This window comes from Pochonia chlamydosporia (genome assembly GCF_001653235.2).
Source record: "Pochonia chlamydosporia 170 chromosome Unknown PCv3seq00010, whole genome shotgun sequence".
NCBI classification, from domain to species: domain Eukaryota; kingdom Fungi; phylum Ascomycota; class Sordariomycetes; order Hypocreales; family Clavicipitaceae; genus Pochonia; species Pochonia chlamydosporia.
In genome coordinates, this window is record NW_019154045.1 from 582519 (window position 1) to 608407 (window position 25889).

A 25889-nucleotide genomic window follows, 5' to 3' on the forward strand; every position below is an offset into this window, starting at 1 on the left:
AGAGCTGTCGATAACATGACGCCTTCATGGCTCAAGGCGCGGCTTCGGTATACAACTGCATACTTTTTGCTCTTCATGGATTCAGTAATTGAACTATGTTGCAACCCATGGGTGAGGCGTTCATTCCAGTTCTTGGACTTTTTCTGTTATTGCTGTGACGCGGACATCCTAGGCCTTGACTTATGCAATTCAGGCCCTCATTCTCTGTTGCCCACGGTAAGTCCCTTTTCGATGCCTGTAATTGTTGCAGCCAACGTCATATCGATTGCAGGCAGGCAAAGGAGGAAGAGACCCTGAAACGGGTTATCGGGTGACCTTGTGCATCTGTATTTGATCCATTCAGGTGTTTGGGTCACTTCTGATCCCTCCTGTCGCCAAACTCCAAAAGTACGACTTGAAATAGAAGCTCAGTTCATGTACAATTGATGCTTCTTTGGCTCGTTCTTGGTAAGATTGCTGAAGGGATCGCAAATGCAGTGGTCGCGGCAGCTGCCACTGCAGCGAAGAAGCAGAGAATCATAACTGATCAGAGTTTAAGTCAACGTACTCAAGCACTTCAGGATATGTTGGAGTGTGAGGCGAAAACAAGGCAGCAAGACAGGCAGCAAGACGGCACCCAGCATTTAGACTTCAAAAACCGAACCCTCGCAAGACGTCGTAAAACCAGTGGTTCTAGACAGTGTTGTAGCCTGGTGGATGTTGATAGTACTCCACATGTTGTCAGATCGTGGAATTATCCCTACTCGAAGCTTCGTTGACTGTTAGAATATGCTACTCTGCATGATTTTCTACAGGGAGCGAAGTTGGGGTCCACTCACGAGTTATGGAGAGACAATGCCAATACGCAGACTACCGGTGTAAGCCGGAGGAGTTATTTTTATGCCTGCAAGACGTCACAAGGCTCAATATGATTAATCGCTGACCTATTCGTCAAAGGACTGTGGCTAGTAAGTCATTAAATGCTTCATTTGCCATTCCTTCTAGCTTGCTTCTTGGAGGCTTTCTCCCAGTTCGGCATGTTAAGTTGACGTATTTGTTCTTTTTCGGCTTCCTACCTGCGCCGTTCACCTGGTGTTGAGACATATTTACTCTTCATTTGTATGACCATCGCACTTATAATCAGGCATTATAAGGTGGACAAAGGTGTCGCAATCTCCGCAATAAGAACCTCTGGCTTTCGTGCATTCTCGGGATTGGGACCGGCCACAGGGCTCTAAGCAATGACTCGCAAATGGCGAAACGGGAGGCCAGCAATCTTGCCATTGAGCTCATTTGCCCTCCAGAACCGTACTTCACTTCTTCGCAGCTGTATATCCTCCTCGTTGGATGACGTAGAGCTTTTTATTGGCAGCGAACGGGTTCTATGTTGGTCGAGCGTTATGGTAGACTACAGACTACTTAACCGCGGGAAAAGGCAATAAATTAACTGTAATCGTGAATGAAAAAGGAATATCAACTCTTCCTGGTGAAGTCGAGTAGAGTTACTTGTACGCTTTATAGGTGTGAATCACTCCTTCAACATGATCACTCGTCTTCCATCGCAGCCAATGGATGAGTTGAAACCGCCGGCGCAGCCTAGTTTTTTGGTAGCAGTGATAATAAGGTAAGGATTTGCCAACTATTTCTGGAAGGTGTCTGACGGATGTGTCAGCCAAGCTAAGCTGCCCAAGAGCACCAGTAATATTTGGCAAACACCAAGGCGCCAATGTGCAGTGATGGCAACGTCCTGCGACTTGTATCAGTCGGGTTTGTGTATCATGGTCAAGTCACGAAATGCCCATTCTTTGTGCAGCCGGATTTATCGGGACTGTTGTAAACTCGTAACCACAAACCTCTTTGATCCCCACAGAGGGATCCCACATTGTGCTACGCCAAGACCGGAACAACAGCCATGATTGTGGGAACCTGTGATTTCGGTGTGTGGTGCCCAGTTGGTGTTGGGATCGGACGCGCGGCTCTTCCAAGACTTTATGACCACCAGCAGATGCACCTTGAATGCAAGCTTAAGCTGGTGTTGTGGTGGCTGAGTGCCGCGTATGTGCCGGCTGTTGCTTACAATTGCTGATAGATCGTCCGATTGGGTCCAACGATGCACGACATGCTGTTCGTGACAAATCTAGCAGCTTTTGACTACGATTTAAGCCTAATATCTCGTCGGACATACTTGACGACTGCTAAAGCCGAATGGGATAGGCAAGCACGCTGATAGAAAGCCCTCAGAGTCAACGACTACGTCGGAGAGGCTGTGTTTTGAGGCTATTGAGGGGTCGCCTCACCACACATTTTGACCTGACTGGATACTGCTGAGAATGCCCCTGGCAGTGTGGTGTGTGCAGCAAGGCCAGTGCGAGATGTTTATCTGAACCTGGGGGTCTTTGCGGATTCCATTCCTCTTCTCTGCCACATATGCTTGGCCTCGAGTCCGGTCGAGGAACCAGACGTCAAGAGTGGCTATGAAAGTCTTGGCTTCCATGAGCAGTCGGCAACAGTGTCGGTCTGTACCCAGCCCAGATCGGAGACATATATAAGATTCTGCGTTGCATTAACCCTTGACAAAGGCTATCGTGAAGAATTATCCTATGTGTTGGTGTAACAGGATGCAGATACCCATTCGATTCTTTACCTGCGGAGCTGTGACGTCGCTCTTAATAGGGCATAGCTACGGTGTGTGCTATTCCCCCTCCCCCTCTTGGGCTTCACTTGCCTGTCACATGTATGTATTGACAAAATTTCGCCAGGGGAGTCTTTTCGCAATGATAACCCACGCGAGGTGTTTCGACTGGATGACGTGCGATATTCGGGGTCTATAACCGGTGAAACCCCAGAGAATGCTTGGATGTCATTCTCTCTTGGTAGTGGTCCGCATCAAAGAGTTATTTTCGACCTTGAACGAAATGATGACCTTTTCTCGCAGCCAGTCCTTGTGCGCAATCTTGGGCAGGACGGTTCTGTGCAGTCGGTTCACACCGTTTCCGCAGGCATTCATCTAGCATTCCGCGGTAGAGCGTGGGTTGAGCAAGGAAGAGGCGGTAGGACAGAGACAGGAGGACAATCAGGGTGGGCAAGAGTGTCAATTTTTGACAAAGACGGAGAACAGGTCGCAGAAGGCGCTTTTAGCATTGGTGGTGCTGAATATCATGTCATGACCGATTCCACATACCGCAAAACCATTTCCGTCGGGGAACCAGACATTCCGTCCGAAGAGGGCCGGCCATACATGGTAGCATGGAGAGAATCCACGAAAGTATCATTGGACGATCAAGAACTGAAGAAGCGACAGACGGAAAATTCGACGTGTTCTATCTCTGACGTTGAACTCAACCAAAAAGTGCTGCACATGCCTCTTCACAGTGGGAATCTCTTGACACGGCAGAACCGGGGCTTGAACAGTCTAAATCTTGGTAGTTTGGTCGGATCAACGGCAGGGTGTCCAAAGTCGAAGCAGATTGCGCTCCTTGGCATCGCTACTGACTGCTCCTACACAGCGCAGTTCAACTCGTCAGACGAGCTGCGCCAACATATCTTGTCCCAGGTGAACACGGCATCTCGGCTGTATGAGCAGAGCTTTAATGTGTCACTAAGAGTTCAAAACATAACAATAAGTGATCGAAACTGTCCCAGTAGCAGCAGTTCGAGCTCGACGCCTTGGAACCTGGGCTGTGGTAGCAATACGGCCATCTCGGACCGACTTCAACTCTTCACCACCTGGAGACAGGGTCTTGGGAGCGATGGTAATGCCGTGTGGTCCCTCTTCAGTACATGCAACTCTGGGTCAACGGTTGGCATTGCATGGATCGGGACCGTATGTAGCGGCGCCAGCGGCCGCACTCAGGGGACTCCGGGAACCAACGTGGTTGTTCGGACTCGTTCGGAATGGCAAGTTCTCGCACACGAAATTGGACACAACTTTGGGGCCGTTCACGACTGCACCGAGGATTGCGACTCGGGATCCTCTGAGCGTTGTTGTCCTCTGAGCCAGAGCAGTTGTAACGCAAATGGACAATACATTATGAACCCGGCATCTTCAACCAGGATGACAGAGTTCTCGCCATGTACCATTGGAAACATATGTACGGCAATGGGTCGGAACCTCATCCGCACAACGTGCCTATCAGGAAACGAGAATGTGACGACCATTTCGAGCGGCGTATGCGGCAACGGCATCGTCGAGCCTGGCGAAGAGTGCGACTGTGGAGGAACTGAAGGCTGCGGTGCAAACAGCCGATGCTGTAATCCGACAACTTGTCAATTTGCCCAGGGCGCGGCGTGTGATCCATCCAACGACCAGTGTTGCACATCACAATGTCAGGTCTCGGGGCTTGGCAACGTTTGCAGAGCGAGCATCGGGCCGTGTGATCCTCAGGAAGTGTGCGACGGGTCATCGCCGTCTTGTCCAGCAGATGTTCGTCTCCCGGATGGACAATCTTGTGGCCAAGGCGGCAACGACACCAGATGCGCGTCTGGACAATGTACCTCGCGTAGCATGCAATGCAGTATGGCCTTGTTCAACTCGACTGGCCAATCCGGCAGCACTTCAGCTTGTAATAGCAATACTTGTCAGATGAATTGCTCACCCGGGGACTCACAGTCATCGTGTCAAGTCACGGGCGCAGACTTTTTGGATGGCACGCCTTGCGGCAGCTCTGGACAGTCTCTCTGTTACAGCGGCGAGTGTCGCGCGTCGGGAAACCGTGGAGGAGGAGGCGACAACGGCGGCGGCGGAACCAGTGCTTCGTCTTGGATTGATCAAAACAGGACCATTTTCATTGTCATCGTGGTCGTGGGATCTTGTGTCATCTTGCTAGCAGCTTGGTGCTGCATCGCATGCATCCGTCGAAGGTCGAGTCGCAGTCGCCGGGCAGAGACCAGTCAGGCAAGAATGGCGACGCTGCAGCATGAAGAGCCAACATTGGGATCGGGACAATCCATGCATGTGTCCATGTCACCACCACATGGATCCATGGCCACCTACCCCAGACCTCCACCACCATCTCGACTCTCACGATCAACCACACTCACACACCGATATGCCTGAACGGCTGTCAACTTGTTTATTGATGATCCGATGAATAGTATCATTATTTTCTGAACTGATTTTTTTTTAATGTGTTATTAGTCGCATATATCATGAATTCCTCAGTGAGTAGATCTATGGCAACAATTTTATTGTAAAATTGCATCTGGAGAGTTCATTGTAAGCCTTTATGCCAGCAGACGCTACATTGCACTCCCCCTAGTATAGTGACGGAATCAAATACAATAGGTACGTATCAATTAATGTCTTTGGCTAATTCTCGTGCTTAAAACAACGCCCTGTGCCTCGTCCAGACACCTTGTACTTGACAAGTAAAGCTGACTATACTTTGGCCCATGGTGAGCAAACAACCAGACATCAATTGATGGACTGGACCTAACCCTGACCCCACATGTGCACCATGACATTCAGTGTTGAATGATGACAAACCATCAAATCAATTCGACATGGATTGGATAGCCCCACCACCACCGCCAGATCCGAGGTTCAATGTCTGGTACTCCGTAGACTGGTCATTGATGAAGAACGCCCCAACATCGCCTCAGACAGTACGTGCAGCTTCGTCCTCAGCATCCGCAATTCCGTCTCTTGTCGATAATCCACGACCTCTCCATAACCTAACCATTTGTTCTTGAAGTTCTAAGCGTTGGATATGAATCACCACATGTATGCGCGAGGCTTAGGGACTGGACCCGTTGATGAATCCCCCTTCTCAACATCTCCAGCTGGCTCACAACCCATGGCGGATTTTGATGTGAGCAACGACCAGCTTATGTCAATACTCTCAGCACGGAAGTATTACGCCCCCGATACGGCGAATGGCCCTTCCAGCAAACCAGATTGTAACACCGTCCAATCATTACCACTGGGATTTGGCGTTGAAGGTGACAACTCTGCGGGTCTGTATGGAGCTGGTGCGGAAGGACTGGACTGCCTAATAAACGGCTCTGAACAACAGTCTTTATTCATTCTAGAAGACCAATCCACTATGTCTTCAATCGGAAATAATAAATCACAAAAGAGGCCGGCTGAAGGTAGCAGCGAAGGCCCCAAGGAGGTTAGTTCCTGGGTCAAGACTTGTTCCCATCGAGTCCAATGGCTTACTGTACTACACATAGAGGAGAAAGAAGCAGATACGAGAGGCACAAAGAGCATACCGACTGCGTAAAGAGTCGAGAATTTCGTTTCTCACAAAAAGAGTTTCTCAGCTAGAGCAGGTTATCGAGGATATGAGCACCACGATAGCCACTTTCAGCGACTCCCTCCTCCAATCTGGAGTCCTCGCACCCCACGCCAACCTCACACAATGCACGCGAGAGACTCTGGAAACATGCTTACAGCTAGCGAGAACAACTAATGTCGATGATGATGGAGCTTCAATCGCCAACGGCAACCAGTCAGAGGTGCCTCCAACACCAAGGGAGGATTCAGACCAAGCTAGCAGAGTGGTCAGACAACCACAAGTGGAATTCTCGCATTATGTGCAACCATTACTGTCACAGCCTTTGAGTCCGTCGAGCACGCCAGACTCAGACACTCCCTCGCACCTCCAATGCTCTACATTCATGGATCAACTGCACATGGCCATTCTGTATCGTGGATACTTGACTCTTTCCAACCCTTCCATCTCTGCAGATGGCGTTCGGCAAAAATTTCGACTCTTGTACCCCGCCATGGATCGTGGCCTCCTAGCCTCATATTTTGCGGCTGCCCTTCATGCCAAAATTAGCAAGGTCGACCTCGACAAACAGTGGAGATCAGTTCCATTCTTTCAGTTAGGAGGTGCTGGAACACACTACGCCTGGCCACCCGAGCTTGGCCCGTATACCCGTCGATCTCGCCATTGGCACTCAATATCTGTTCCTTTGTCACATTTCTCGTCGGACATACAAAGGGACCTCCATGGCGATTGGTTCGACATGCAAGATCTGGAGTGCTTTCTCATGGAGAGGAAGGTGCAGCTTGTGACAGCTCCTGGCGCTGTAGATTCGGCAGTGGTGAACAAACCACATCGACAAACCCTTATCAATGCAAGAAAGCTAATCACTGGTAAGTTTTTGCAGATCACATTCTTATGAATAGCCCCTTCTAAGACAATGCGGCACTAACGACGCCCGTATAGCTTTGCTGCATAAAGCTCTTTGTTTAGGCAGGTCAGCCGGCTTTCGACGTTCGGACGTAGAGGCGGCATTGAGCGGGTCATCCTTATTGTGAGCAATTGTCTTGGGTACTGGACGTAATGAATAATTTATCTTTCATGAAGATATTTACAGCATCATGAGAAACGATCGCCGGAGCGGTTCTATTCGTGCTAGAGCAACACGAAAGCTACAGGATTAGCGGGTATTACTGACCGTAATTGTTAAGCTTTCTCGAGTGCATTTCCTTTGCTCTGTTGTCATTGATCAAGCTATTCGGGACAATGGGACCGATCAATATGTATTGACTACGAGGGAGTTGATATCCATCGTCTTTCTGGGGTTTCTAGTAGGTGGTTTTGTCCCTAGGCGTTTGTTAGCATGGCTACAGCTAGTATGTCGCTAGAACGACAGAACACTGGGACCAGACCTATTTGCAAGACCCCGATTTGTGCGCCGCTACAAGCACACCCAAACTACATCAACCAAAGAGCCTTGTTACTCAAACATCAGCCACTCGCATGATTGTCCACACTCGTTGAACGGGATCTAGGAGTCGGAAATGACGACATATATATTCGGGTCAAGCGTGAGATCCAGGCGGATTTGCCGTCGTATGACTTCTCGCCAACCTGTCGCAAACACAAACGGTTACCACGGTAAGCTGCTCAGTCTTGTACTTGAGCCGTATCGCTTAGTGGCCATTTCCACACACACAAGGTGAGATGTGAGTGACTTAAATTGCTGAACTAAAATAATGAGCATCGTTTTGATATGCTTCCAACCCCTTCTTTATGGAGAATGTTGCGGCAATGGCTATAAGAAATGTACGGTTGTTCTGGCAAGAAATCTTGAACGCAAACTCCGATGCCCACCTTTGACCAATCGCCACTGGAGTGAACAGGTAAACATCGATCCGTTATGCACCAAGGCCTATCTCGGAGCTAAGATGGCTGCAACTACCGAGATCTTATTTGCTGTTCGGTCGTTGTAGCGCAAATTGTATGTAGCCGCTGTCGTGGACGACTGTTGCAGATGGCCTCATGCAAGTCAACCTTGAAGGGTATTAGGATTAGACGCTTTCAGTGTGTCAATCACTGTCAATGAAAGAGGATGCAAAGCCAAACGTGGTTTCCAAGTCCGCCAAACAACGCTTACTGTCTTCTCATGTTGGTGAAGACCTACGGGAGTAAACGACGCGCTAGCTGCAAGATATCCACGACCGCCATCCCGGCAACGATTTGTGCCTCATATTTAACCGGGCTGGACCCTGGTCTGCCTTTGTAAGAAGCATTCGACCAGGAAGCCTGTGTAACCTCGCAATTTACACCTAATAGAATGGTTCTAGAATTTCCCTTCATGCAGCCGGCATCCGCGGGGACCAACGGTGCTGGAGAGAGTCGGATGTAGCTACAGCGGAGTGAACCCCTGCTCTAAAGGAGCTTTCGGGAGTGGCGTTGGGGCTGGCAGATTCGAAAACAAGTTGCATCTGTTTGCGATGTCTACAATACGTTCTATTTTGTTGGGCAGAGTACAGTGCTCATCTGCATCCAGGATGCAGTGTTGTCGGGAAACATCAGCTGTTGCGAGTTTTCTCTTCCTGCTCGAATCAGCTCGACAATTTCGGACGCATTACTTTGTCATAGCGTTCCGGTTGGTTCGATCTGTGGCTGACCAAGCCATTACTGACTTTTCTTGTGCACCGGTGGTCAGGGCGAAGAGTACAATGTAGCAAGTCAATCCAGAAGAGCGAGTATCAACAGTTCAACCCTCGGCGGATTTACGGCACTATTTGTCTAGTCATTATGGAAGAAGAATAAAGATGCGAATATGTTCCGAACTACTCTGTACAAACAGAGTTGGCTCTGTGGTGCGGTTCGCTTCACGGTGGAGTTTACCCCGTACACAGCCAAGGTTTAGCACCCTTCATTATTGGATCTGGATACTCTCGGCGCCTTTGCTTGCTCGTGCTTTCACTGCACGGAGAATGGCGCTAGGCGATCTTGTTACCCCATCACCAACTCCGGTTCATGTGTGGATTGGTACACGCAGAATGCTGCCAACGCATAGCTAGGATCCAACGGGTTGACGTACTAAGAGGGTAGCATGTGAAAGCTTGAAGCGAACTCCGCTACGGCGGAAACCATACAGTTCATTGTATCCAACGGGAAATCTGGGTGTTCCCCCCGTTGGGCATCGGATGCAACGGGACATTTTTGGGTGCATCAGAAAGTTGAAAGGATTCAACATTGATGAATGTTCGCTTGGCACCTCCCAGTTTAAGGAGCCGGATGTACTCGACAGTCAGGATGCAGAGATCATTGCCATGGTCGTGGCTAAAAGGAAAGCCGTACCTAGGAGAGAAGTTGCACGCCGGAATTCCTCAACCAACAGTCTGGATGGAGAGTTTAGAGGCAAATGAGGTAGGATCACCCATCCACCCATGCACACTATTGTACACGGGCTTGAATGAAGATGGTGGGTTGATGGCCAACAACCCCACTGCCAACGTGGTAGTGCTAGAGACCGGTTCACGAATTAATTGGTTCAAGTAGCTTGCTGGCTTGAAGATGTGTCTGGTTCGAAGAAAAACCTGAGTTCTGGTGGGACTTGGAAGCGGGAACACTGACGCCAAATGGCATGATGGATGGGATGAGACGGGAGAAGACCCGACCCGACCAGACTTGACTGACCCTCTCTAAAACGCCATTATCGAAGACAAGGGATGTTTCCATTGCGGGCCGACACGGGAGAAACCAGGGGGAGAAGGGAGAGGAGAGAGGCGCTGGGGCTGGGGCTGGGACGGGGGTTTGCAAATTGAAATTTGAGTCAGCATCAAAATGCCAGGTTCTTATCCTCGGAGCATGAGCCTTTCCAGGGTCCCAACTCTGGTTTGCGAATCAATTCATGGCAGACCCTGTCGCGACAGTGATGTTGGATTGGTTCTAATTCTTGGAACAAGTTAGCAGGCCAAGCTCAATCCTAGGCTTAACTTCAAATGCTAGCTGCAATAAGATGACATGGAGGCCTGGGGTCAAGTTCGACTACAGGGACTGTCAAAAGTCAAGACGCACCAGACCAGACCAGACCAAACTCGTCCATTGATCCTACAGTACAAACTTGACTCTGCTCATGCCTTATAAAATAAAATCAAGCCACAGCCGCTCGGTGTGCCCCCAAGGCTTCCGACCGTCATCGCAACATTGAGTCTTTGCCTGCCGCTCTTTGCAACAGGCATTGAAGCATTGACATCACCACGCCGACTGGGCGAAGCAGTCTTGAATCAAAGTTGACGCACCAACGAGTGCGATTATGCTGCTGCTGCGATGGACCAAACAGCAAAGAAATCACTAAAAGAGCGACTTCAATGGTTCGCAAGCCTACCGCGATTTATCTGCCTCCAATCTAGCTTTAACCTGGTAGCTAACTTTTCTTCCCGTCGCAATCAGTCCGAAGGATGACGACCCCAATTACGACAACACCACCTGGTGCAATAGAGACTTGATTCCCATACCTCCCGAAAGGCGAACTTACGGCTTCGTTTCATACATGGGTAAGGCATCTGAATGCGCCCATCATTTGGTGATGTCATGTCGCAACACAATGGTTGCTGACATTTTACAGCATATTGGACCGTTTCTGGCTCCAACATTTCGGCATGGACGGTGGGCAGCACGTTGCTGGCCTTTGGGCTCACTCCGCAACAAGCCATCGCTGCAGTTGTAAGAAGATTCAATCGCGCCCCTCGAACCATCACGTATGCTGACACTTGGCGCTTTAACCAAAAGGTTGTCGGAGGAATCATCACCGGCCTTCTCGCTGTGGCATGTGGCTGGATGGGCGCCAAACACTACATAGGCTACACAGTCTCCAGCAGATTCTCTTGGGGAATGAGAGGCTCATATTGTTTGTTCATGCTGTAGACCTTGCGCGGCATAAAGGCCGAGAAACTAACTCAACAAAACTATTTAGTCCCCGTCATTTTGCGTGTCTTTATTGCATCAATGTGGTTCGGCATGCAGGCATTTTGGGGCGGCCAGGCCACTCGAGTCTGCATTGGAGCCATTATTCCCGGTAATGCTGAGTCTCATTTCTCATGTTATTTCTACTGTCCTTGCTAATGCCAACTCTGCAAGGCCTCGCACACTTGCCGAATTCCTTCTCCGCTAGCTCACACCTTGAAACCAAAGATTTTATTGGTCTCATCATTTGGATGTGCGCGTTTATACCCGCAGTCCTTATCCGACCCGAGCGTCTACAAATTCCATTTGCTGTTTGCTTTGTCCTCTTTTGTCTCACAGCTTTTGGATTGCTCATTTGGTATAAAATTTGAACCCGGAGCATTGGTGACTCCGTACTTACGAGCAGTTGTGCTAACCGAGACTGCAACAGGTCGGTGAGCCAGGCCCATGGACCCGGAGCCATGTTCCATCAACCTGGCACAGCACCCAATGTTGGATGGGCTTTCATGTTTAGCTTGACTGCTATCATGGGAGCCTGGGGCGGAGGTACTTTGGGTCAGTCAGATTGGACTCGCTATGCCACGAAACAAATGGCACCGGTACCATCACAGCTGATTGCCTCGCCACTTACGATAACCGTCACCGCTGTCATTGGAATCGTCGTTACCAGCGCTTCCCGAGATATTCTAGGCGGCGAGCTAATTTGGAACCCAATTTACCTCCTCGCTGCCATGCAGGAGTATTATGGATCGAATTCTGGTGTTCGTGCTGGTGTCTTCTTTGGAGGCTTGGGGCTTGTTGCTTCCCAGCTCGCGGTAAGAGCTTAAAGTGACACCTAAATATTCCGCTCCACAAGACTAACTACTCATTACCCAAAGATTTCAGTTGTTCTCAACGCCATGTCGTGTGGTATGGACATGGCCGGACTTTGGCCCAAGTACATTAATATTCGACGTGGGGCAGCAATTATGGCGGTTATCGGCATCGCAATCCAGTGAGTGCTATCAGACCAGATCCTTCTTACACTTCTCAGCTTGTAGTCCATTTGTTGAAACGAAATAGGCCATGGCAACTTCTGGCCACCGCTGCCAAATTCCTGCAAGTCCTCAGCGGCTTCGGAGTGTTTTTGGCCCCCCTAACGTGAGTATCAACCCTTGGTGCGCCTGGCAAAAACAACCACAAGTCTAACATGCTCTGCAGAGGTATCATGCTTGCGGATTATCACATCATCAGACGACGCAAGCTCAAAGTAAACGATCTGTATTGTGGCGACAGTTCGTCTATATACTGGTACCATGGCGGCTTTAATTGGCGTGCACCAGTTGCTTTCATCATGGGTGCGTGGCCGATGCTTCGTAAGTTTCTCTTAAAAAAGCCGCAGGTGTATACTGAAAGCCTAGAATGTTTTCTGACCGTGATTCTAGCTGGTTTGGTTGCCTCTGTCAATGCATCAACAGATGCATCGTGGGTTGGCTGGATCCGACTCTACAATTTAACCTTTATCATAGGTCTTGCTATAGCCTTTGCTGTATTTTTGGGGCTGAACCTAGCCATTCCCCCCCCTGGACTTGGTGAGGAAGGAGAATTTGAACCCATTAACCACAGTAGAGCACCGTCATCTGATGGTGCAGGGGATGCTCGCTTTGGTAGCCAAGATGGGCAGCACGAGAAGACGGCACCAGTCTACGCTGTGTGACGAAACGCTGATGGCGCCGAATTTCCCAAGACGTCGTAGCATTCCATATATCATTAGCCTCTTCTTTCGCGATTACAATCAAGGAGCTTCCAATGGGCTTGGTGTGCCTCTGTTTCGCAGGATGCAAAATTGGTGACAGCCTAAACTAGTACCAGCGTTTGTGGTTCAGTACATACTGCCTCATGTAGCACATCACAGCCATCTTGATGACGCATCTTGAGAATGCCTATTCTGTGGTATGCTTTGTCTTTTAGGGGCACTGGGGCAAGCAGTAGCCAAATTTCTTCATCGCACCCATGTCGATACACGCCACGCCGTATCGCTAATCTTGCACATAACGTTTCAGACTCAGCGTTTACAATGTCTTGACAATCAAAAATTACCTGTACCCCATCTCGAAAGACGGCTTCCAACGCGCCCGCTGTCCCTTCGGAGATTGGGTGTACGTGATGCTGACCCTGGAATAGAGAAAGTGGCTGCAGGGCCGCCACAAGTTGAAGTTCGCCGTGAGAAACTTCACCAAACAAGTCACCGGGCTGCAGCGGAGTGCACTTTGCAGACAAAACTACACCCAGTTCATCTACAGTCATGCACTCTCCGTATGCGATTTGTGCTCCAATGGACAGCCACGACCAAGATGGTACATGCGCATAGTTTTGATGACGCAGGCTTGAGCCCTTTCTCTCCCAGAGTAGATCGGTCACCAAACCAACTCTCCAGAGCCCAGCAAGGTACTCCCCATTTATATACGGTGAGAGTCTTCGCGCCGCGCCCGAAATTGCAGGCAGCCTATCTCTGGCCAGTGTCAACCGCAAACGAGAATACTCTTGGGCGAGTTGCCGCCATCTTGCTTTGATATCCTGTCTCGTCGCCCTTTTCAGTATGGGCTCGTGCAAGAGGTCTTTGTCAAATGGAACGTGCCCTGGTGACCACAAAGATCGAATGCAGCCGCATTCGCAGGTTGTCTGTTCCATACACTCCCAAATCAACTCCTCATGGGTGAAGTGAACAACCCGTGGGGAAAGCAACCGTTCCTGTAGCACCCATCCCCTTTGCAACAGTGGAAGTGGCATGTCTCCATGGCCATGGCCAAGCGTCTTCCGAACGTAAACGGCACTACCATCAAATTCTTGAAGAACAGTTGATTGGTAGGCGCTTTGAGCTTCAATAAAAAGATGATTCTTATCACTTGTTGCCAGAGATGCCGCAATCGTGAGAGTGGCGTTGGCATATATGTCAGCCATTTTTGCAGACTCATTTTGCCAGTCAGCTTCCATATTCTGTATGATACAAAGGGAGTCGATCCAGACATATGGTATCCCCAAATTAGAGATCATTGTGATTGCATCCTGAAATGTTTTCGGCAGTGTATCCCACGCTATGGAATGCTGGTACTGGCAAATGTTATCCGATGTTGTACGCAATGTAGGTGCGTCGCCCCAGCAGTGACTCAAGCAAGCGTAGAGTCCTTCTTCACCGATTCGAGAAACGTGAAGCGATAGTTGATCTAGACCTCGCACGTCAAGGAGTCGTGTTGGCAGCTTAGTGTGTTTGACGGTGAGACACGAGTGTTTCTGACTACAATTCTCAATCCAATTTTTAACAGACGAAAGCGCTCTTTCCGAGCCAGTAAAGCCTGAAATTGCGGTTGGTCTTTCGGCATGCTTAGTCTGGTGCCAGGGATAGTTGTTACCTATCATCAGAATTTGCGTCAGTTAGTTGATACTCGGTAGGTAAACTTGGAGAAGTTTGGGATACCTTCCGTGGCGTACATGTCAATGCCATATCGGAACTGGTTCAACGAACAACTTCCCACCGCAATTCGCAGCCCTTGAATCCTCATTGTATCCCATGCCACCTTGATATCACCAATGTCCGTATCGTTAGCCTCAATTGCCAGAACGGCGCGGCTTACAAGTGAGCAGGTCTTGCATCCTAGCGACGACTGCTTCAGGAGCGACGATAGATTGGAGCCGGGTTCAATTGGGACCGCTCTTGCAAGATTCTTGCAAACCGCACAAGCGTCTCGTTCAGTCTCTTGCAACTGTCTTGTTGGTAGGGGCATGGGCTTTCTCATCAAGTGATGCATGCTGTGCTTTTGGTAAATTTGTGCGGAGAGCGGTTCCTCTATCTTGGTGATCACGCTCCACTATGGCTTGTCTAGACTCCAAACCGTCAATGGCTGATGGCAGGAAAATTCCCCAGCCTTGTCAATTGTAAACATTTGAAGGTTTTTCGTTTTGCAGGTGAGGTACGAGATGTCCGGTCTGGTCATTTGTTGGTGAATGTGCTACTTCTCACGCGATCTCGATTCTCAACAATTTAGGGGCGGCATGCTTGATAGACATTCACTACCAACAACATTTTTATTCCGAGACTTCAAATCGCTGTTTCCAAATGATGCGAAAGTCATCAATGATTAGAATTCCCTCTTCTGATTTAGCAAAGACTTCAACCAATCATGCTGCTTTATTGCTGAAAGCGACTCAAGCAATCGTATTTTTCGTAAAAGTGTTCCAAGAACACAGCATGTATCAGCCAAGTCAACCCGGGCTGACCTAGGTATGCAGTAGATGTGCATATTAGGGCAAAACCTTTCACAAACTTGGCCATCACATTCCAAGAATGGGGGCCGTGCCGGATGGTATCGAGACCTTTGCGGATTTTTGCCTTGAAGTGCCTCACTTCTGACCTGAAGAAACACCTGGGAGCAACCCACCACAAACGAAGGTCAACATGTAACAGTGGACCACCAGAGACCTTAAACGAAGCCTTAGCCACGCAGATGGTCAGCACCGGGGCGAAGTCACTCCGCCTCTAAACTAGTTTCAGGCATCAGCCGTGGTAGGGCTGGATGTACGCCTTCCAGACGGCGTACGCAGCCGGGATCGATGGAAAAGGCAGGACCCGGTGACTTCGCCAAGAGATGTCATCGCATGTTGCATATCCAAACACCGGATGCTTTTGGTCGAATCTACTTGCTTTTAATCAATTGCTATATATCCTGACGGCAATGGTGGGCGTTCCAGGCAGGTCCAAGGGATGTAAAACATGTCGCCGACGAAAGAAAGGGGTAGGTCAACGAAGCCGTTTCCAGGGAGCAAGCTCTGGAGGGGATTGCTAACGAATATGCTGCAACAGTGCGACCTGACCCGGCCGGGATGCAACCGATGCAAAGCGGCAGGGCTCACCTGTGAGGGCTACACAATAGAGCGTCATTTCGTGAATGGTGGTGTAAAAGGAGACAATCAAGCGCCGGCAAACTCGAGGCAAATGACGCCGTCGCAGGAAAAACGGCCATGGCTCGGACGCTATACAACAAGAGCTGATATCAGCAAATGCAAGGATTCAAATATCGTGTCATCGGATTCACTAGTTAGAACTGCTCGACAACAACTATATTTGGGACATCTTTGGACAACGATGCTCCCCAAAGGTGGCCACTTCTCCTCCGAGACCTGGCGACTATCCGCTCCTGGCTGGGCTGGCTTGGTATCGATGCTCTATGATACGGAGCCAAGTCTCAAATATGTCACCTTTGCCATGGCGCTGGGATGCCTGGCCACGCAGTGCAACGACAATCAAATGCGACTCAAGAGCCTCCAGACGTACAACATGGCAGTTCAGGAGCTTAGTACAACACTACAGCAGCGAGATGCACACAAACGGGATGGCTTAATAGTGGCAGCTGGTTTGATGGCTTCTTTTGAGGTTTGTCTCTTTGCTGCCGCAACAATACATGGATCACTAAGTGTCTTCTGCAGCTTATCTTTGTTCCAATTGATGAACCAAGAGTCATGGCTTGGAAATACCACACCGACGGGCAGCAAAGCTTTTTCCTCAACAGAGGTCCAATGGCATTCACCTCGGGGTCAGCCCATCAATTATTTGTGGATAGCCGCATCAACATGGTATTTGGCCCATTACTCACCCAGTGCTTGTATCTAAATGTCCCCATACACTAATGATGCCACCGCTGTTAGGCGATGCTAGCTATTGGCAAACGGTGCGGCTCGCCATTCAGTAGCCACGAGTGGAAAACCATGCCCTGGGCTAAAGAAACAAAATCCCCCAAGGATAGACTAATGGATATAATGCTAGAGATACCAATGCTCTTGGAGACGATGAAAGAGTTACAGTCTAACACCTGCCTCATCACGACAGAAATGGCGCAAGAGCAATTGTTAGGACAGTGCATGGTACTTGAAAAAGCGATGAGAGTATGGGCGGCAAAGATGGGCACTGATATTCTGAGGTTTGATTATACATTCATTGGAGAGTCAATCCCTTTACCCCAGAAGGAAGGCGAGTTCATCTTGCTTCATCTCTCTATAGTGTACTGGTTCATCGAGATGATGTTGCTTTCTATTACATGCTTTGTATCTCACAAGGCCGCAAACAAGGCAGCAGAGGCAGAAAGACGGCTAAAGCTGGCAGCCCAAAAGAGTGCGCGGGCATTACCACTTCTTTTTGATCCATCAGGAGGACTCGCGCAAAATATCACTGGACTACTTGCGCTTAGTATTGCCATGCGATACTTTCAAACAATGGAACAACGTGGGGAAAGAAGCGCAGAATCTGTCATCCTCGAGAGTTTGCTCGACCAAGAACTTAATGGCTCAAGTATTGGAACCTTCTTGGCACGGATATATGGCGAGAGCCATCTGCGGCTATTTCAGAACCCTAATTCGGATATACATCACCCTGCAAATATAGTCTGCTGGTTCTAATGCCAGGTTTTAGTCGAGTAGTCCCTAACGTTTTTCACACTAGTGAAAAGCCACAGACTGCTCTAAACCCATAAAATATGTAGCACCAATCATGCCGTGTCTGAGCCTTTAATTTGTTAGCCATAGTAGTAGGAAGATAACTATCAGCAACAAGCTAAATAAGACATGCCTTTATTACTGAGCTGGGCACAAGAGCTTGGAAAGCCCAGAAGGACAAGTAAGAAGTAGGGTGTAAAACCCTAATATGCATATGCACCTTAAATTTGCGTGCTGCATAGAATACAAAACAGTTACAACTCGTGCCACCAAGCCATTCCACGTGACAATGTCTCACAGCACAACAAATATGTATTGTTTTTACCCTGGGGACAAGACACTTCAACCTGTTCATACCACAAGTTTTCCACTTATCCCGGCAAAGAAAACATTATACTTATATTGACAGCTTATAATGGTCTCGTTACAACCAGAGACGGGTATTAGCAATGCGGCTCTTTACAACCTCGAGAGGGTGAGGAGAAGCTTAGATACGCTTGCTAGTAAGCCTACATGGCAGCTTAGCGATACTTCAGATTTTGATTGCATGCACTATTTGGGGGATGCAGCTTTGGATAAAGCTTGCCAGACATTAGGCATGAAATATGGACAAACTGTCGTCGACATCGGCTCGGGTTTCAGTGCCACTGGCCGCTACATGCATAAGAACTATGGTGTTGACGTCACTGGTGTCGAGTTGCAACCGGAAATTCATGCGCTCGCCGAGATGATCACCGAAAGAAATGGCCTTTCCGCTGGCGTACACTCAGTCAACACAGACTTCACGAAGTTCGACATAGATGGTCCTGTCAACTATATTGTCTCGTTTCTATGCATTCTCCATATCCCTATTAGGGATCAAGTATTCCAAAAAGCAGCCAGCATCCTAAAGCCAGGCGGCAAGGTTTATATTGAGGACTTTTTCGCTCGAACAATACTTAGCCAAGACACTCGCAGCAAACTCCACAATGTAGTTTGCTGCCCCTACCTACCCAGCCGGGATCAATACATCAATGATCTGGCAAATGCAGGCTTTCATAGCATTCAGTTTGAGGACGTGTCAGAGGATTGGGCTGATTTTGTACACAAACGTGCAGTAAGCAACCAACAAAAAGGAACAAGTGAAGTAGCTCTTACATTGTTCTATGATACAGTAGACGCATTATTTGCTAGTGGTCAACTAGGTGGTGTATGTATTAATGCTACTAAAGCATAGGAAGTAAGGTACATGTAGTGGTAACTAGTCGCTCTATCAGGTAACTAAATACAGCCTTGATAAACTGTATCAATGTTTTCCTCAACACCATGCTCTGCCTAATGTAACTGTTTCCACCAAGCTTGTACTCCCAGCCCTGAAAACCTTATATTTTTTGATGCTTTTCGGTACGGACTCATGCCAATCTCCCTGGAGCAGGTCCAGACCCTCTTTATCCAACAACACAACAGTCCAAAAGTAATACATGTGTTTATTGTTTTAATAGCCTTCTAATTCGCCGCTAATAGCATTTCAATTAACTTTGTTCTGCAGTTGGGATACTTCCGCAATTGCATTCACAAACGCCTGAGGCTGCTCGAGAGGAATGTTCTCTCCACAACCCTTGACAATGTGATGAACCCTTGGTCCAGTGAAGTATTTGGCGGTTGAGCTACCATTCGTGAACGGAAATACAATAGCTTCATCAGGGTCAAGTGTGACCGATGGTACCCCGATTGGAGGCTGCTTGTCCAATCGATAGGCCAGGTCCGCATACGCAGGATCTCCGGAAGCATAGAGCAAGCGATTGCGATAAAAGTTGGTTGCAATATTGACATAATCTTGGTTCTGAAATGCCGGAACAGCTGCATCAAGCTGTGCTTGGGTATACTTCCAGTTGGGGCTGTTCTTGGACCATAATGCCTCAGCCCAGCCCCTCGTGTCATTGGCAAGCGCGCTATAGCCTTGCGGTGTAAGAAATACGTAGAAATACCATCTTGTGGCCAAGGATGCCGGTGGTGCAATAGCCCACGCCGTGTTGCGATTCTGAATAAGATACGAGTTGGCGGCAACCATGCCTGCACATCTTTCCGGCCACAGGGCAGCCGCGGCATTCACAGCAACAGTTCCCCAGTCATACCCAGCAAAGATGGCCTTTTTAATACCAATAGAGTCCATCAAATCGATAATATCTTTGCCCAACGCAGCTTGCTCAGCACTTCGTGGTGTAGCTGGGGAGAGAAAACGGGTGGCGCCATAGCCTCTCAGGTAAGGGGCGATAACACGGAACCCCAGGGCAGTAAGTTTTGGAGCTGTGTAAACGTAGGAGTCGATTGAGTATGGAAAACCGTGGACGAGTACAACAACAGGCGCTAAAGTATTCCCTGGTGCTGAGTCGTAGTAAGCTATCGTAAGAGTAGAAGTATTGACTGTATGAGTATAAGGCAACGTCGGAGACCCGTTGGTGACCTTGGAGCTTGACTCGGGAACGATTTCGGACCCAGTAGCAAGTCCAAGTAGTAAGAGAACAATAACGCTAACAAAGCCGAATGCACGTGTAGACGGAAACATGATAGAAATGGCCTTTACGGAAGAAATATGGATGATGTCCCGTCGTCTAGAGATGGGATGTGACTACGAGTATACGTACCCTTAAATAGCTGACAATGGATCTCTTTGCCGGCTACAGCGGCATCTTTATTGCAAGTCTGGTTGTATTCTTACGGGACTCTTGTCGAGACTTAGAACAAACCAGCGGCTATCGGGGCAGTTTTTGGAGAGCCAGCGAGATGTCTCAACTTTTGATTGACGTGCAAGTTATTTCGTGGGTTTAAGCAACCCACTTGATCTCATGTCGCCTGCAGACCCATTGTAAGGCTGTGTGACTGAGGCTTGCACTATCGACTGCCGGCGGGTTGGGATGCGAATTCAGGGCCTGCATTGAAAGATCCTTGCAACCCAGCCTTGTTTTTGCAAAAACAACGACCTCCGGACGGATCTTCTACACTGTCAATTGTGGCTGATTTTCGGCCAACGGCCGTGTGAGATTTTAGGGTGTTGATTTGGCGCCACTGGAGATGCCGACCCGCGTGGGCATGCTTGGATGTTAGTAGCGCCAAGATAGAATGCCTTGGTGGAACAAGCATGACACGCAATACTGGCCCAATAGACGACCTAAGTAACTAGTACGACGTTTTGCCAAGAGCTTATCAGGATCAATGCGCTTGACGTTTTGTTGGCGAAGTGCTCCCCAAAAAAACAGGCGGGGAGTGTGCCATTGGCAAGCTTTCAGGTGCAAGTGAGTGCACAGTTGTTGCCAAAAATCGTACAAGGCTGGGTGAGGAGAATCGTAGGTAATTTCCGATCTTTTGCTAACAACCAAGGAGGCATGCATCCTGCCATCGTATGAAAATAGTGGAGAAGATCAAGGCATACCGCGTTGTCGTTGAAGTGGTTGCGGGATTCTCGAGATGCCAACAAGAAGACCCCAATACAGTTGTCGATAAAAAAACGAAAACTGTCACCGTTGAAGTGCTATGTCTGCCTTCCTAAGGCTGTTTTGGACATGCCGCTGGTCGAACGTTGGAGATGCGCAAGGTCAGTTAGTGAGGCGTGCCATTATTAGTGCAAAATCAACGCTCCCCAGTAAAAGGGTTACAATTATAGAAATACAGTTTTGCCCGCACCTTGGGAACGTCAAGCTCTTAATTGGGATCCAGAAACTCCATATAAAGCACGCATGACAAATATTTCATCGTTCTACGCAAGGCAGGAGAAACGTGGTGCACATGAGGTCACGCCTATCTGGTGGGAGACGCTTCGTAGTAAACAGCAACGCGGCGCACGGGTGCGGCGCACGGGTTGTATCAACCAAAGTAAGGGGATAATTGCTTCATCCAATCGCGAACAGGATTTAGTCCAAGAGCTTACCATGTATGGCTTTGTATGGTCATTGGCACAAGTGACTTTGCAAAATGGGGTCACAGATATTGCACATACGAAAGAGATATAAAAGAACGAAGACGTCATCAGAGTGCCATATTCGTGGCAACTGGAACTTCGCCTCGCAGGGCTGTTTTGTAGTGCCTGGTGGACATCGGTGAGACCGCAAGAGCTCGAGATCCCTGTTGATGCGTCTGTTGACGACAGCCAAAGAAGAAGGCTTCACCCGGGTGAAGACATCGTGAGTGGCACCAGCATAGCCTATGAACACCATCGACAACCGAGATACATGTGTCGTGTAATTCTCCGCGGTTAATGTTTTGGGCGAAGCCCTTCCATCGGGAACACAACATTTCCCCTCCCTCCTCACCTGCTCTGAAACCCTTGTTCCGCGGGATCTAGTGGCACGATAGCCTGGTTGCTCATCACATTCGTCAGTCAGTTGCGTGTAAGCGATGAACTTTTGAGCCATTCCACTGCATGATGTGCGAAATTGATACCTCCTACCAGGCTGGAAAAAAATAGACACAAATTTACAGTCCAAAGGGTGGATCCCAGGTGTCAAGTTTGTTTCCCGTAGATTCCGTATGATCTAACCTGATTGAGATGGGAGCTGAATGCACGCGCCCGACCAGTTTCCGTCTGGTCACTCAGCGAAAGGACATCAGGAATCATTTGTGGCTGCGCAAGAGCATTTCTTTGTTCATCTCGCCACCTCAAGCTCTACAAAGGTAGCGTAGTGGTACTCTGTGCCGACTGTGTGTGTGTGGCTTAAGAGCTTCCCGTTTGGCGATAATTGCCTGCCGGAATGCGACCAAACTTCTAGCGGTTTTGATTTCCTTTTTCAGCATCAGTCCATCCCAGCTTAAAGGTTCACAAGTAGAAACCTGGCTCTACTGATATGCTGACTCTGCAGGTCATGTCTCGGGTCAAGCATGTGGTTCGCCAGAGCCATCGAAAATCGAGACAAGGATGCCAAACGTGCAAACGCCGGCATGTCAAGTGCGACGAACTGCGACCAACTTGGCAAGTCACTGGTGCTGGATGGGAATAGCTTGTGAGCATGGCGGACTAATGCTTTGACCAGCAAAAGATGCATAGACAGCAAGCAGGAATGTGTTTACGTTGTGCGAGAAGACTCGGCAAGCCCAGAGCCGGACGCTAAACTGGCGTGGCCCGATGCAATTCAGACGGCCTGCGATGAGTGGAAGGCGTCTGGTAGACCTCCATTTTCACGTTTAGTCTTGCCTGGATCACCAAGTTGGCACAATATGCGAATGGCTGACTTACGATATATATACCACATGGCTCTTGTGGATGGTATGCTAGATGCAAGCGGAACGAGCAACATGTGTCTCTTGTGGGGTGAGATTCGAATGTAAGTTGCAACACAGCACGCATTAGCGTCTTGCTCGTCAATCCCACATGCGCAAGACTTGATATAACAATGAGTAGAATGATCCAACTAGCAACGAGCTTTGACTTTGTTGCCCATACCCTTGCGGCTACGTCGGCAGAACGACTTGCAATCTTGACTAAATCGCAAGAAGCATCCCATGACGCGGCGAGATATCGGGTACTTGCACTTAGCGGGCTTAGCCGGGAGATACAAGTATTTTCCAGGCATAATGCAGACGCAATACTCAGCTCGTACTTGGGATGCTCATTTATCATGTCTGACTAGTATGTTTTGACCCTGACGTTGCAATTCCTCCTGAAAACTAACGACAGCCAACCTAGCCGCGCAGTGATGACTGTCACAAAAAGCATAGCGTTGGTAAGATAGCTCTGAAGATTGTAACATTGATTTAATCTGATTTGAAACAGGTGGCTGCGCGAATGCAGCACTGGTCTGACCAGTCGGCATTTCGACATCTTTTCGATTACGATCGTCTACATGGTCTGGACGTTGGAGATGAAGCATATCTCATGACACTACTGAGCCCCAAACACATAAGCCAGGATGTGCCCGGTATGCTCCATCAGGGACTGAATGCTTTGAACAAGCTCTCGCATTGCTTACGTCATGATTTGAATCTTGCTGCTGTTATAAGACAGCTCCGAGATGTCTTGCGACTCGCCAATGATCAATTGGATGACGAGATTCCCAGCACAACACAATACCGCCTTATATACCCATTCATATCTTGGTATAACAAAAATGCCGCGTCGTCGTATGTAGCTATCAGCGAGAAAGATCCCTCCCTACTTGTGTTTCTGCTACACATGTACTCTGCCTTTATATCCCTAGCAGTGGCACTACCAGCAACAAACCTCCCACTATTTACAGCGTTTAGATTCCGTGCCGCTATTGAGATAAACCGCGAATTGGAGCAAAGGGGAGGTCTTGAATGCCCTGGGTGCAATACTTTTCATCAGTACAACGAGCTAGCCACATTCCCTCTACATGCTGTGCAGGTATACCGAGCTCACAGAGCTTTATAGCAAAGCAATGGGATGCGGCGATTGATGAATAATGGGAAACCTTGATTTTCGGACGGTCTCAGATATGTAACAGTTAGATTTGAGTTTTCACTTTGTACCAAAACAATAAAACCCTTTGCACAGGGGAGCACCTCCAACTCCAACAGACTAGTGCAGCGTAATCCCGTCTTCGCTTCCGTGCCAGCAAGCACAACGACGCGACAATGACCAGCCCTTGCAGCGGCAGAAAGAAAACGATGATACGGAACGACTTTGTTAGCTTTAATAAACCTATCTAACTTGTCTGCGATTTTCTGTGCCGGGACAACGATGGCCTCCGGCACAGTACGACCCCAACCCAGCTAGAGACAACTGTAGCTCTCAGCGATAGCAGTGCTGCCGCATCCGCGGTATTTTGGCTGCAGAGGGTATCTGCAGATCTTACGAGTAAAATGTGTAGGCGCATTAGCAGGCGTCTCGCCCTTAAGCATGTCTGGTGCAATTCCATCCTCAACCCACGAAACCACAGCTGCAAGGGGATCTATCGGAGCAGCACCAGCAGCACCATATGCACAGTGGTCCACACCTGGTGCAAGAAAGAGACGAAAAAACTGGCCTGTGTGATCTCTGCCCCCGAGCTTGTGCTCCACCTCTTTCAAATATTTGATACTATCTTGGGGATAGATGAGCTGGTCAGCAAGACCATGCCAGACTAAGAGCTTGCCTCCGGAGGCTTTAAAGACAGACAGATCGGGGTTGGCAGAGCCAATGAGATTATCAAACTTGCTGTATGATTCGGCGAATATCTTTTCGAAGTCCGTGGCTGTGAGTGCACCAACGTTGAATTTCGGGTCTCTTTTGACAAAAAACTGCACCCATTCCTCTGCGAGGAAGAAAGGCTTTGGACCATTGGTGCCGTTGACTGGTTGCGTGCCAGCTACGATGTCGAGCCTCGAGCCAATTGGCATTCCGGACCATAGGCTGACTCCTTTGGAACTCTTCGGTCCATCCCATATTTTGCGAACAATGGCGGCGGTTTTGGCCGTGACGGTAAGGTTCACACCGTCGTCACACTGAAACTGAGTGCCAACGAGGGAAAATGGGTCAAATGTGCACGAAAATGGATCCGTTATCACGCTGTCTTTGACGCGGTCTTTTGTGTCACATGCCTCAACGGCTCTTGCCACAATCGTGCGAAATTCGCAAGGTAGCGGATAGTAGTTTGCTTCTCTCATTACTACCTGCGGCCACAACTCCGCAACAACATACTGAGTCCAGTATGCTGCGGGAGCACCAGCTGAGATACCGTCAAAGTCGTAAGGGTATTGTTGGGCAGCGACAAGCCCTTGCCTTCCCCCGGTTGAGCAGCCATTCCAGTAGGAGTGCTTCGGCTGCCGGCCATAAAATGAAGACGTAACAGCCTTGCCAACAACAGCCATATCATGAATGGATTGAGAAGCAAAGTTGGTAAGGAGAGGAATGTTGACGGAGCCGTCCAGTGTCAGAGCCCATCCAGCTGGCGTCCCTGGATTTGCATTAGTAAGGCCAGCGTCCGTCGAAGAAACAGCATAACCTTGGGTTGCTGGCACAGCCAGGTCAATAGCTCCTTGTCCGGCAAGCCAAGCACCTCCACCGATTGCTGCAAATCGGTTGTTCCAATTTTTGACAGGTAGCCACGTCTGCACAAGCACAGAGTCTTTGGCCTCGGGATGCGACAGTGTCACGTTGACTTCGCACACGTTGATGTTGTAAACGTCGTAGTTGAGTGTAGGCGAGGAAGACAGGACCGTGCCATTAGAAATGAGTCTGCTAGCAATTGAAACCACTCTTGCGCCTTCAACGTGAGGTTTGGGAATGCTTGAGCAAGCAGAGGTTGCTTCGTCAATGGTAGCAGCCCGAACAGCGCACGCTGCCAACGCCAGGACAAGTGAAGTTTGAAGCAGTGGAATCAT

At 49.0% G+C, this 25889-nt stretch overlaps 6 protein-coding genes across 6 annotated transcripts; 4 read left to right on the plus strand and 2 right to left on the minus strand.

Annotated features, from left to right (window-relative positions):
- Positions 1 to 2597: 2597 nt before the first annotated feature.
- On the plus strand, positions 2598 to 5035 carry VFPPC_10168 (ADAM 8 precursor; the record flags this gene model as incomplete). The annotated part of the gene is made up of 2 exons (XM_018288586.1): positions 2598 to 2664; positions 2739 to 5035. The coding sequence occupies 2 exons, from the start codon at positions 2598 to 2600 to the stop codon at positions 5033 to 5035; spliced, it is 2364 nt and encodes a 787-aa protein (XP_018137190.1).
- A 739-nt stretch (positions 5036 to 5774) lies between these two features.
- VFPPC_10167 (AT DNA binding protein) lies at positions 5775 to 7249 on the plus strand (the record flags this gene model as incomplete). Its single annotated transcript, XM_018288585.1, has 3 exons — positions 5775 to 6092; positions 6154 to 7084; positions 7158 to 7249. 3 exons carry the CDS (start codon positions 5775 to 5777, stop codon positions 7247 to 7249), a joined length of 1341 nt encoding a protein of 446 aa, XP_018137189.1.
- Positions 7250 to 10499: 3250 nt separating this feature from the next.
- On the plus strand, positions 10500 to 12831 carry VFPPC_10166 (uracil permease; the record flags this gene model as incomplete). Its single annotated transcript, XM_018288584.1, has 11 exons — positions 10500 to 10543; positions 10623 to 10726; positions 10798 to 10895; positions 10962 to 11079; positions 11146 to 11247; positions 11310 to 11493; positions 11566 to 11950; positions 12014 to 12129; positions 12198 to 12275; positions 12336 to 12490; positions 12560 to 12831. 11 exons carry the CDS (start codon positions 10500 to 10502, stop codon positions 12829 to 12831), a joined length of 1656 nt encoding a protein of 551 aa, XP_018137188.1.
- Positions 12832 to 18012: 5181 nt separating this feature from the next.
- On the plus strand, positions 18013 to 18781 carry VFPPC_10163 (methyl transferase-like protein; the record flags this gene model as incomplete). Its single annotated transcript, XM_022428697.1, has 2 exons — positions 18013 to 18693; positions 18755 to 18781. 2 exons carry the CDS (start codon positions 18013 to 18015, stop codon positions 18779 to 18781), a joined length of 708 nt encoding a protein of 235 aa, XP_022284006.1.
- Positions 18782 to 19104: 323 nt separating this feature from the next.
- On the minus strand, positions 19105 to 20142 carry VFPPC_10162 (epoxide hydrolase; the record flags this gene model as incomplete). The annotated part of the gene is made up of 1 exon (XM_018288580.1): positions 19105 to 20142. One exon carries the CDS (start codon positions 20140 to 20142, stop codon positions 19105 to 19107), a length of 1038 nt encoding a protein of 345 aa, XP_018137184.1.
- A 4157-nt stretch (positions 20143 to 24299) lies between these two features.
- Positions 24300 to 25889, minus strand: VFPPC_10159 (feruloyl esterase; the record flags this gene model as incomplete). Its single annotated transcript, XM_018288577.1, has 1 exon — positions 24300 to 25889. The coding sequence occupies one exon, from the start codon at positions 25887 to 25889 to the stop codon at positions 24300 to 24302; it is 1590 nt and encodes a 529-aa protein (XP_018137181.1).